General features: G+C 42.7%; 1 protein-coding gene across 3 annotated transcripts in view; it reads left to right on the forward strand.

Annotated features, from left to right (window-relative positions):
- The first annotated feature begins 2,668 nt into the window (after positions 1-2,668).
- The window catches only part of METTL9 (methyltransferase 9, His-X-His N1(pi)-histidine), a 145,282-nt gene continuing 134,696 nt past the window's right edge, over positions 2,669-13,254 (forward strand). For 2 of the 3 annotated variants that reach the window (XM_069210311.1, XM_069210312.1), the window contains exon 1: positions 2,669-3,107. In XM_069210311.1, the coding sequence (XP_069066412.1) occupies positions 2,949-3,107 (159 nt within the window). In that variant the 5' untranslated portion in view covers positions 2,669-2,948. Of the gene's footprint in view, positions 3,108-4,230; positions 4,259-13,254 lie in introns of those variants that run through there. The other variant, XM_069210313.1, reaches the window with a different exon arrangement.

Genomic DNA, 13,254 nt, shown 5'->3' on the forward strand with positions numbered 1-13,254 from the left:
TCAAGTTCAATGTTTAAGTACTTTCATTATAAGCCTATTGTTAATGTGGCGTCAGTTGTGGTGGATCAGCTTTGAACAAGCATTATCTGAGACTCTGGTCCAGACATAGAATTTAACGTTTGCTAGCTACCAGAGCAAGAATTTTCAATTCTTTTAAGGACACAGAGGCAAGAATTATCCCACCTGGTTTCGTACGTTGTGTTGATGATCTATATTCAATATGTTCCTTCACATGTTATGCTATTTTACATTATTGCGCTTGTTTTATTATTCATTTGAGTATAGTGACATTGTGTACCCGCCCATAGTTTCAGAATGTACAAAATGATTATAATAGCATATTTGTAATTTGTGTTGCAGATTCTGGTCACAAGCAAGAGTAGTCTCCAGATCACAGATGGGAAGTTTCCAGAGGCAGTGGTAAGGAGCTTATGTCAAGCGGCAGTGGCTACGGCTCTGTGGATGTTGGAGTAATCTTTATAGATTTTTATTACAAGTTGATGTTATGTGGCAAAGAAAGAGGCAGCAAGATGGTGTCTCCTGGTTTTGACGATTTGTAAGGACAGTGATTGGTGGAAAGGGGATTTTGTGTTATTGATGTTTATGAGAATTGCTGCTCCTTATTTAACTTTTTATTGTCTCCTGTTCTTATCAGTAAAGAAAGAGAAGCATAATCTTCACTCCTGGGTGCTTAAAAGAATTGAAAATTCTTGTTGTGATACCTAACATTTTTTAATGCATGCAGAAAATATACACAATCGCATAACGACATGAGCAATACCTACACATGACAGACAGCCCAGACAGACAATGCCTAAAAAAGAACAAACAAACAGTGGTACAGCATCCATTTAGGACATCCTCATTCCTCACTCCTCATCCCTGCTTCTCATCCATCATCCCTACTTTTCATCCATCATCCCTACTTCTCATCCACCATCCTGCTTCTCTTTTTTCAGCCCTGCTTCTCTTCCATCATTCCTACTTCTCATCCATCATCCTTACTTCTCATCCATCATACATCATCCCTACTTCTCATCCGTCATCCTTACAACTCATCCATCTTTCCTACTTCTCATCCATCATACATCATCCCTACTTCTCATACATTCTTCTCATCCCTACTATTCATCTATCATCCCTACTTGTCATCCATCATCCTTACTTCTCTTCCATCATCCCTACTTCTCATCCTTTCTTTTCATTCATCATCCCTACTTCTCATCCATCTAATATCATCCCTACTTCTCATCCATCATCCTTACTTCTCTTTCATCATTCCTACTTCTCATCCCTCATCCCTGCTTCTCACCCCCTACTTCTCATCCATCTTCCATCATTCCTCCTTCTCATGCCTCAGCCGTCATCCCACACCTCATCCATTATCCCTACTCCTCATTCCTCTGTCATGCCAACACATTTTCAGTTTTGTGAAACACACCTTCACACTGATTGGTTGGCAACAGCCAATCAGAATTATGAGAGAGAGTTGCATTCTATTTCACTGAAAAACAGCCTTCTCATTGAATGTGCTGGGTGAAGGCAGAGGAGAGGAAATTCAACTATGTGTTTGTTTCCAATGAATTCAAGGCTGTACAACATTTCATTTTATTTAACTAAGTGATTTTCTGTTTACAAAGGCTGGTTTGAGAAACACAAGGAGCCCACAGCTTGGGCCATAAATCAGCTCTTGGAGAAAGGCTTATACAGTTCATCTACAGTTCAACCGAAAACCTTTCTGGTTTCAGTTTCATATGTAGAAAATAAATGTTTCACATCATCTCTGGTGACAGCGCAATCCAATTTATCCAAAGCTTCTCTGGTTTCATTTTTATTTGTAACAAATAAAATGTTTAAATCTGAGGCTGCTTTTATATCTAATCATGGAAGAGAAGTGGGGATGATGGAAAAGAAGCAGGGATAATGTATGATGGATGAGAAGTACGGATGATAGATGAGAAGTAGGGACGATGAATGAGGAGGGATGATAGAGGAGAAGTAGGGATAATGGATGAGAAGTAGGGATGACGGAAGAGAAGTAGGGATGATGGATGAGAAATAAGGATGATGTATGAGAAGTAGGGCTGATCGATGAGAAGTAGGGATGATGTAAGATGGATGAGAAGTAGGTATGATGAATGAGAAGTAGGGATGAGGAGTGAGGAATGAGGATATCCTAAAATGGATGCTGTACAGTGGCCCCTTTCTGTATCTCGTTGGTGTTTTGTCTGAGGTCAACCATTATGCTAAGGAGGTCTGCAGCCAGACCTAGGACAATGTTAATGAACTCAGCATTATCCAAGTAGCCCGCTTAAAAAAGGTGAGCTATTAACATAGAAACCGTTGTATGTTACCCAAGCAGTGCCATTTTATAAAACATATTTCAGTAATACCGTTGTGGTGTATCACCTAAAAAAAACGTATAACATTTCAATGTATACATGGGAGATAGAAGGGGTTTCATCGTTTTAAGCTGCTGCTTGAAGATATGTGCATTTATATTAATTACTAGAACATATCACGGGAAGAGAGGCTGCTAACTAATAAACCCTCTATATGTATGAATGCTCGGCCCGTCTGCATCACTAACGAATGTGTAGCCACGACTGTCTGCAACGCTGCCAATCCCAGCCAGGAAGCAGGATGACTAGCAACACGAAAGAAAGGCACTTCCGGTCATGCGTGCTGCAAGACCGCGGACCCCCTGCGCGCACGGAGCTGCGGTGTCTTCTTTCTCTCTTCTGGGCTTATGGTCTTTGTTAGGCGGCGGGTGTGCGCCCGAAGGTGTCCGGGTGGGAACGGTGCTGCGGGCAGGAAGGTTCCGCTCTGCGGCTGCCGTGCATTCCCTCCCCCTCTCCCTGCTGCAGGCTGATGTGTAAGTTCCGTGCGATGGGGCAGACAGGCTGCCTGCTCGGGATGCCGCCCTGCTGCTGCCCTTCATTGTACAGATGAAATTGTTCCTGTGCTGGCTGCTCGGCTATGTTCTATCGCTGCTGGCCCTGAGAAGGATGTGGACCGGCCAGCACCTGAGGAGCCCTGTAACCCGGTCCATGTACATGAATATGATGAACCACAGTGAAGCCTCGTACTGGAAGGAGAACCAGGAGGTATTTTATTGTCAGCGCCTTGAGACGGTTTATGCCCGATGCTGATAACGAGCACCTGGCTGTATGTTTTCAATGCTGCCGTTTCTTGTTTTTGAGCATAGTCTGTGCTGTAGGTAATGTCTGCGAAATGCTTTAGGACCCAGACCAGACACTGCATCTCTAGTCAGAAAGAGACGGGGTTTACCATGGGGCCGACCCTCTTTCTGGGTTATGTTTTTGAATAACCCTCCTTCAGGAAACAAAGGTGACAGACGTTTTAACCAGGGTGGCAGGGGGTTGGGAAGCATTAGTTTCTTTACCATGGGAGGGAAGAAAGAGACTGCTGCTTGCATGCAGGCAAGGGACTTTGTTTGGCACTGGATGCTGCTGCGGTGGCAACCCAGGATTGCTGTGAGGTTCACTATTTTAGCCCTTGGCAAAGGTGTTGCAGCTCTTCGGTCTTTTGTCTTACACACTGGGGATCGGCCGACTGGGTATATATTTTTTTTGCTAAACTCGTGCCTCCTACTGCCTCTTGCAAACCCGTGATTTCGGTTGCCGCCAGGGGCATAATAACACGGTGGCACAGATTTGAGACACCCTTTAACCGCTTAGGTTCACCACTATCCAGAATGAATCGACTGTATCTCGCCGCACTTATAAAGCAATCTGCTAGAAATTACTGTTGTTATTCTTCAAATTGCAAACCATATGCTGTGTTTTGCAAACAGACTGGATTAATGCAAATAGTGTAAAAAGCCAACAATATTCCCTGCCTGTTTCTGCATCAAAAAAGCTTTCGTTTTATCTTTTGTATAATTGTGGTTCAAAAGAGTTATTTGGGCAAGTTTTTTGTTTTGTACTGTAGGCATTGTGCGTAATGGACGAACGATTCACTATTTTTTGCCCAGCGTTTGAGATTCTCCACCTTTCCAAGCCAAGGTTTATTGCTAATTGACGGCACAGAAAGTCTTTTCGTCTGCCACCCTAAACGGAGGCCTTTGTGATTTGAGGTGGTGATGTCACGCAGTTACGCTGTATACCGGCGCCCACTTAAGTAAAACTCGTTATAATTGGCAGTCTGCGTGCCTCTTTTCGCAGCACAGCCAACGGCTGGAGAACCGTAGCGCGTGACGTTCCTCTCCCCTCCCTGAGCAGGGTTGATGCACTTTGTGAGTCTGTGAGGGCACACATGCGCTGCCCGTGTTACACCTGTTGTGTTCTGCAATGGCTCTTAATCCGTTTTCCAGTTAGTCAGGTGTTTTAAGAGATATGCAGAGCTCGCCGGGAGCGAACTGATTCGCTCTTAACGAAACCAGAACCGAATGGAATAATAAGAGAACCGCCTTTTTCGAGCATTCACCTTACACATTAAGTAGCTTTTATAGTTCTGCAGAGTACCGTTTCTAAAGCACACTCGCAGGTGTCGCATTCAAAATCGATATGAGTATTCTAACAAGTAAGCTGACCCAGTTCCCTTATTGGCAACCTTAAAAGGGTATGTTTTTAGTTGTAATACACTACCCGATCTCTTACTTATGGAGCTCGGGTTGCAGACATTTCTCTATAGGGAGATGCTAAATGTTGTATAACATTATTTCAGTGACTTATATGCTCAACATGAATAGCATATGGAGGGCAGATACCACATGACTCCATGCATAAAGCAAGTTTTTGCATTTCTTCACTATCTCATACCGCTGATAAGACATTGACACGCATTTGTGGACAGATTTCGCGCCACTCAATAGGTCTGCTGAGATGTAAGGGTGTGGGTCCACGCGTTATTGTGCTTGTATTGATGTTCCTTGCTGTGTCACGAAGAGAAGGGAGCTAGGGATAGAATGCTTAGACCATTAGGCTGTAATGCATGGATGGAAAACAGTTTGTGTTTGCAGGGTGCCCAGTGTGGAAAATGTTTGTGTGGTGTGTGGATGGCAGAGGTAGCTGTTATAGTGATGCTGCAAACGTGTAGCTACACTTATGCATAAATTGGAGGAAAGCAGCACGAGAAGCAGTTTCTCAGTGAACACTGCTTTCTATTCGCTGCGCATTAGCAATAATCTCTGTCCCAGGTTAACCTGTTTTTTGTCCAGGAAATGTGGCTAGATTTAATTAAATGTTTTTTATTTTTTAATATCAGAAACTCTGAGCTAAAACTGTTGTATTGTTTAAAAATGTTAGTAGGTCGTAGTTTAAGTCATGACATTTAAGTCTAAGGTGAAAGTCAAGTGCATCTTATATGTGTATAGACAGCGAGGCCTGACTTGACCCCAGCATTTAGTGAAACGGATACTACTCATCATTAACCTTGTATCGGGATCAATGCTGTATTGTATTAGAGCACAGCACTTTAGTATATCGCAGCATTAGCTTAAAGCTATGGACCTAGCCGCATCGGTTTACATTTTTTTTTTTTTTTGGTTTGGAAATGCTTCAAAGATAATGTATCTAGTCAACGCCAGCAATTCGGGCCCAGAAGTCTCTTTTGGTAAATAACTCTGTTAACCATCTGTTCACACCTTTGCTAAGTCTCTTGCACTTTAAAGTAGTATATTATGAGACTCATCTGCTTTTTGTAACCTTTTTGATGAAATGTATAATGAGTCATCGTTTACCTGCTAATCATATATTTTTTTATACTTGTATATTTTATTATGTTATGTTGTTGGCATTTTAATGGACCTGAATGTCTAAATATAGCATTTTCAATCATCAAGCAGTTGCACATATCATTGTGCCTTCTATCTCAGGGAGTAGTTTATTCCAGTTTTGGGTATGATTCTATGCCGTTCACACCTTCCCACTGATGGTTAGCGGTTCTCTCTGTTGGCTGCATGGACCTTAATCAAAGAAGAGGCAATGCTTTGTTGCCTCTTAAATTCTATTTGCTCTTGATTGTTTCTTGTGCGTCCTTAGAGAGCGTTCAAATAAGTTGCTACCTTAACGGAAAAGGATGTTCCACCACTGCATTTCTTCTGGTATGGCGAGTGGTCAGCTGAGGTTCCAGTCTAGAAAGGAGAGTTCGCCTCTATGAATATCTTCAGTTTTAATTGAATGAAGAGAAGGATCTTGCCTTCAGTGTCTAAGGGGGCACAACAGCAAACCTTGAAGCTGAATGTCTAACCAACAATAGTAAAGCGCCTACAGGCAAAATGTGGTCCTATGGATGATGGCGCAATGTTTTGCTAAAGCACTGTAGTTTTTTTGCAGTCTTCAGAGCAGTAAGTTTGAAGTCTATTTGTAAAGACTGTTATCAAGGCAAGATATTGCAAATGCAGTAATAGTCTGTAGCTTCTGAAGGAAATGTATTCGAGTAATTATTCCCTGTGCTTTTCACCAGTAGTATTATTGCCTGCAAATGTGGCCCCACACCAGTGACCCTCTGTCTGGCAGGTTGGATAGACTGAAAATTAATTGTCGTGACTTGTCTATTGTTGTCTGGGTTAACTTTGACCGATTATTCTACTTTTTTTTTTTTAAAGTGGTTGTAGAAAAATATCGGAGCATCTGACCAGTACACACTACATCCCATCACACTGATGAACCCATTAACACCATCTTAATTTCGCACATTGCCTTTTAAAACTCCGGATCTAATCGGGAAACACCTTGAGCAATTGACACATTGCGGTGTGAAGTTCTCATATGTCTACAAGTTCCATGTACCGTAAATGTCAAGGCAGGGATTCAATTACTAGAACAAACAGAACATGCAACATAAAAGATCTGGCCACATTCCCCTTGGCTGAATATATTCACTGTACACGTTGCATTTAAACTTAAAACTATCTATGTTAACATAATATGGACATTTAGCCTATATACCCTCTAGAAAACCTCATTGATATCTCATTGTTCTTATATTGAACACTTTCTCCATGTCCAGCATAAGGACTGCCCCATTGTAATAAACAAGGCGTGATCAAATGGTACCTGATGCAATGCTGTCAGGCTATGCACATTAGGAAACCACTTATCAACCCCCTCTGGTTTATCCAATAGGTATCAAGAACACAGTTGCATGTAGATCCCCATTATAGTATCTTGGAACAAATGTTTAATGGGCTTATAATGTGAAATGATAAACACAAAGAGGCCTCGTTAGCTTTCATGAGCAAAACTGAAATTACGGCTTCATTAACGTCAAATCGAGCAAAGGAAACCCGTCTAGTCGCCCTATCGAGTTGAGGAAGAAATGACTTCAATAAGCAGTTTGGTGTGTTGTTGAATTTCAGCCATAAAATCGCCATCACAGGGAGTCTTGTTTTTCTGGGGTATGAATATTGATGTTATAATTTCTGAATTGGAGATGTGGTTGTATTAATGGCGTTAACGGTTCTTCTATACTAGCAAAGAAGAAGCATGAAAAAAATCAAGCTGTGCCTTTAGTGAGCTTTTATTTTCCTTCTTGAAGGGAGTTTAAGGATACACTAATGGTTCTTTTATTTGAAAATCTGCAAGCACTTGGAGACAAGTACATCTCATGTAGAAGTGCTGTATAAATACTTGGACAAAGAAAAAGAAAATCAGGTTGCCTATGAAATAGCTTAAAATGCTTCTACTCTCTTGAATGTTTGTATTTATTGTTTTATTTATCAACATATCTCATTCTTATTGTCAACCAATCAATATTTGTAAAGTGCGGCTACTCACCCGTGAGGGTCTCAAGGCGCTGGGGGGGGGGGGGGGGGGAGGGGCCTCATCCGAAGAACTGCGTCTTGAGGTTCTTCATGAAGATGGTGAGTGACGGGCTTTGTCGGAGGTGCAGGGAGAGGTTGTTCCAGCTCTTGTCAGATGAGGTCTGCACACAAGAAAGTGGGAAGAAACATCATGCTGAGGCAATTCACAGTCCAAAACACAGGCGACCTATTCAGGAGATATGGATAAGAGTAAAAATCTTCCAGATGTAGGAGAAAATATGACTGTGTTTTTGTGCAATGGAGACAACTGAATATTTCTAGGTGAAGCAGGGACAGACCACAGTGTGTGTGTGTGTGTGTGTGTGTGTGTGTGTGTGTGTGTGTGTGTGCTGGTCACCAGTAATTACCAGATTTTCTTAGTGGCAGGAACGTTTTGACTTGAGCCTTCTACATAAAATATTTTGAGTTTAACCCTGGCATGGAGAGAAGCAATATAGTGATGCAGGAATATGTGTCATGCTGGCAAATGTTTGGGTCCCGCAGTCGGCTGAACTTCTGATGTGGTCTATATGGGCTGTTTCCAGTAGAGTGCTGCCCTGGAACAAAGATGCAGAGAGTCCACCAACCTATGTTTTTTCATCACAAGATTAGTGACGAGGATGAGTAACTATTATCTCCTGAAAGCCTGTGAAATCAAATAATTTTTCTAAGTGTTCGACATTTGAATGTTATTTTTTAGATTTCTAAGTACCATCCTAGAACTCATGAGCGAAGGAAAAAAAGTATATAGTTTTGCTGCCCATTTACTAACTCTCCGCTGTTGTGTCTAACAGACAACTTAGTGCTGTTTAAAAGAGAAAAGTCTGCCAAGAGACGTTTACTCTGTTTTACTTGGTAGCTGGGCACCTGAGTGGGTTGCTGGCACTAGGGCAAGTGTCATAGGATTTCAGAAACCAGACCCCCTTCTGGCATGCTATCAGTCCTTTACTAGATGCATGCACATGCCTTTTATTGGTGTTGTAGTTCTCACATTTGTGTGGCTACACATTGTGAGACTGGTACTACTTTAGTGTATCTTTTTCATGACATGGAGTGGGCTATTGTGATGTTTCTGTGTTGTGCATGTTGAGCTGATGGATGCACTTGCTAAGTTTAGAGAGTATTCAAGGGTAAGATTGTCTCCTAATGTATATTCTGAAAAGCCGGTGCAACGACTGGCATGAAAGACTGGGTTGTTTTCTCAGAGTGGCTTTATAATTCTCAACATGTAGTATGGTGCTTTTCTGATTTTATGTAGGTAACTGTTCTGCGTGGAATTCTATGTGCTGTCAAGGTGTATGCAGAAGCCTGAACTGTAAGTTTTTTTGATATTATCTGTGCGTATAGCTTGTCTAAAATGCTTTCGCTAGTCTCGATCAAGAAGAAAAGGAGTGTACAGTGTCTTTGTAGAACTCCAAAGTGTATTTTTCATGTTTATTTACGTATTTGAAGTCCTAGTGCAAACCAGACCTACAGGGCAATATAATGCTTTACCTAAAAGCATAAGAAATTGCATAGGAAATAACTACAATGTAAAGTGTAAAGCATGCCCTAGTTAAACAGGCTCGAATATACATTATACTATTTTGAGATAGTGTGTTGGAATCTACAGTTAAAAGAAAGGGCTGTGAAATCTGATATTCTGTACTTGGGCCAGCCAGCTCTTAATTGTAAGTGGCCCTGGAAGAATAGGTTGTTGCATACTTTCTTACATTTTTCATATGAGGGATTCATCCCTATAGTTGGAGGTATGGAGTTTGACATTTTGGCAGCACTCAGAATGATTGTTTCAGAGTTTTGGCTTTTTTAATAGAGGGTTTTCCATGTGAACAGTGTCTTTCAGTGAGCAGAAACTCTGTGATGGCAAGTTAGTCAAGTAACTTGCTGTCTCTGGATTGACCACTTTATGAATTTAAATAAGCTTCTTGCTTCTACTAGAAGCAATTTAGGATCCCTTACAACAGGGGAGATGTGGCGAGATCTTATTAGTATAGATCTGTAAGAAATGGGGGTGAGTGACCACACCTCTCAAGGAATAATCGCAGCACTTGTCACAGTGATCCCACTCCCATTCAAGTGACAAAAGCCCAGTCACCTGGGTATGGCACAGACCCTCCTAGCTTAATTTAGGGCAATGTGTAAAGTATTTATGCAGTACCGAAATAGTAATAAAGTCAAAATGCAAAACCATACAAACTCCAAACCAAATTAGAAATATAGAGTGCATTTTAATAAACAAAACGACAAACATATAATACTGGAAATATACGTTTTCAAATATTTCAATAGAAATGGCTCCAAAAAGCACAAATTGCCAATGATAGTCACTGGTCGTGGTAGATCGTGACCTAGGCACATTTTGAGGCTGACCACTGTGGAGCATGGGTCAGATGCACCAACCAGGTTCCTCTTGGTCAAAGATTTTACCTGCTGACTTGGGGCCTGAATACAGTCTTGGTGGATGGGAGACTCCGTCACAAATGTGAGGGATATTCTGTCTGCTGTACTACAAGTTCCATAGGATATGATTGTAATCAGGCACTTAGTCCTTTTAAGTCCCACTCCACCACAGCACCACACTTCTAAAGCCCCAGGGGAGCCAGTAAGAGACTCACAGTGTGCTGAAGGAGGCCAAGAGCAGGATCCTGTCTGTGTCCGGTTGCCACTGGATAGTTGGGTACTTTAAGGAAAAAGGTCTCTTGTAGCTTGTTATATTCCTCTAATTTGAACAGAAGGCCAGGCTTATGATCATTTGAGTCAGTTTCTGTGTCCTGGGTACAGGAGGAAGCGGATCACAGAAAACAGATCCAGTGTTCTTCTGCTCTTCCTCAGTTCCAGAAAGTGTTCTGAAGTGGGTACCTGGAGGTAATACATATATGCCTGGCACTAGCTAGTAGGTGGGGTTAATTGCTGGGATGCTGAAACCAATGGGGTAAAAGTTTCAGTGGCTTACACTACCCACTTTGTGCAATTTCAAGGTGGGGAAAGTATTCCGGCAAAACAAATTGTGGGCTCTGAGGGCTGTCTGTGGTGTGTGTACTCTAGTAATCCTGGTGTCCTCTCACAACTGATAAAAAATATTGGGTGCACTGTTCCAAGTTAGAAGGCACACAAAACATCTCTCACAGGCATAAAATAATACTGAAGCAGGGGTCCTCATGTATCATCATTGGGCTATGCTCCATGTCAGACTGGCGCTGCAATGTCCGACGGGGCCCTACATAGGGCCACGTAGCCCTAAAAACTGTACGAATCTCAGTACAAAAAGTCTGAAGTTACTGAGAAACAACTGGAGAGATACAAATTAAAATTGGCTCGGGCACCTCAAACAACTAACACTAGCATCCTGTTTGAGATGGTCACAATACCCTCAATGAAGTCAGACACAGAAGTCTGGTTGGACAAAATTAGAGTCCTTTAGCAACCAGACAGTGAATCCACAAGAATTGGGTTGAAATCCAGTTGTCTCCACTTTCAAGTGTGGTAAAAAATGTTATATGTGATCCCAGCAGACCTGTCCTCATCCACGCACGCAAATCCCTCCCCAACACTGGACCAACCTACCTCAACGAAAGAGTGAACTTCCACACCCCCACCCAACCTCGCACTCGCCCAGTCCTCCGCATCCAACGCGCCACCACCGGAGGCAGATTCTTCTCCTACCTCGCCGCCAAGGTCTGGAACTCCCTCCCCACCAACCTCCGCAGGACCCAGGACCTCCTGCTCTTCAGAAAAAACCTCAAGACGTGACTGTTCGAACAGTAACCCTCCCCCCTCCCCCAGCGCCTTGAGACCCTCACGGGTGAGTAGCACACTCTATACATTTTTTTGATTGATTGATTGATTGAAGCAGGATTTGACACTCAAAAGAGAATTTGACACTGTAGTGTCAAGAAGGATGCCCACAGCCCCACCCTGCATTTTCTGTAGCGTTCAGAGAAGTCCACTCTGCCCATTCAGTCCAGCCCATTCTGTGCTCCTGGGAGACGTTTTACACCAATTCAAAGCTAATTAGGAAAAACTGGAAATCAAACGTAAATTAGCCTCCAGACAATTCAGACAGGGAATAGGTAACTTTCTAAAAGTTACTATTGCTTAATATATATATATATATATTTAAATTTCTTTATATGCATTTAGCAATCAAACAGTGCAATAACAACAAGAAGCTGCCACAGTATGCAGTGATTATTGACAATGCATTATATTGTGCCATAGTCTCCAGTGGGTTCTGAAGATACAATGAGTGTAATATCTCCAGTTAACATATAATGACATAGGCCCAAAGAGTACATGCAGAACCCCCCTGACAAAGAAAGCATTCGGACTGTCTAAGTATTGCAAAGTAATGATGTAAGCAGGATTGCAATGAGCCCTGTAGGTCTACCAGGCATCCAGAACGCAATGAAGTTGAGGGCTATTTCTCTAAGCTGGCAACTGCACGTGGAGCAGGTACAGGATATGCATCCAAGTATCTGTTGTGAAGGAAGGTGATAGAGGGCCCCATGTGTTCCTCTGAGGCATCGTTTCTCAGAAGTTTGTTAGTTGTTTCTGAAAGTACATCATATTGCTCAGCCATACCCTGGTGTCGGGGGCTGGCTTCCTTCCCCAGTGAATAGCCACCCTGTGTTTAGACAGGAGTAGTAGCATGGCAGTTAGATGTCCGTATGTGATGGGTAAATTTTTAACATAGCTTTTCAGGCCCACCAGTGGGGTGAAAGAAGGGGAATGACAGGTGATCATGTGAATAGTTTGAAAGACTTCTGTCCAAAAGAGTGCCACTCTCGGATAAAGCCAGGCAAGGTGGAGACAGGTTGCTGGTATGGAGTTGTAGCGCAAACATCTAGCCCCACACAAAAGAGCTGTAGTGGAGTGCGATAAAGGTGGTGCAGGAAGTTAAAATGAATAAGCCGGAGTCTGTAGTTAATGGGAAGTTGTTAGTTGACCACAGCAGAAGGACGATTGTCCGTCTGTGAGGGATCAGTCCGGATCCTCCTCCTACTGTAAACGTGCATGCCAGTGTGTTACTGACAGCAAATTTTGTGTGATAGTATATAAATGAGTAATCAGTTTGTGCAGGGAAGGGGAGGTGATGATGTGTTCCAGTTTTAGGAGAGGCTGTGGAAGGCACGGGAAGGTGTCATGCATAGCGCGGCAGGTGGCGCGAATTTGATAATATATTAATGTGTCTAGAAAGGTAAGGGGTGCGGACTCTAGGCTTGCAAGTAGTGGGAGGAATTGGCCAACAAGATATAGATCTGAGAATGTGTTAAGTTTGTGCTTGCGTGCGCGAGCGAGTGCACCTCTTTTTATAGGAGGTGGCATCATGGGGTTGTTGGCAAGCGGGATGGATGGTGCGTATCACAATGTAAGGCATGCCCTCCTCTTTAATCCTCCCCACGCCCATGTTATACATTCAGCTATGTTGACTTCAGCCCGAGGAGCTTTGTAGGGCAGGTATAAAGCTGTTGTGTGAGGGCAGGGGG

The sequence above is a fragment of the Pleurodeles waltl genome, chromosome 10 (genome assembly GCF_031143425.1).
Source record: "Pleurodeles waltl isolate 20211129_DDA chromosome 10, aPleWal1.hap1.20221129, whole genome shotgun sequence".
NCBI lineage: Eukaryota > Metazoa > Chordata > Amphibia > Caudata > Salamandridae > Pleurodeles > Pleurodeles waltl.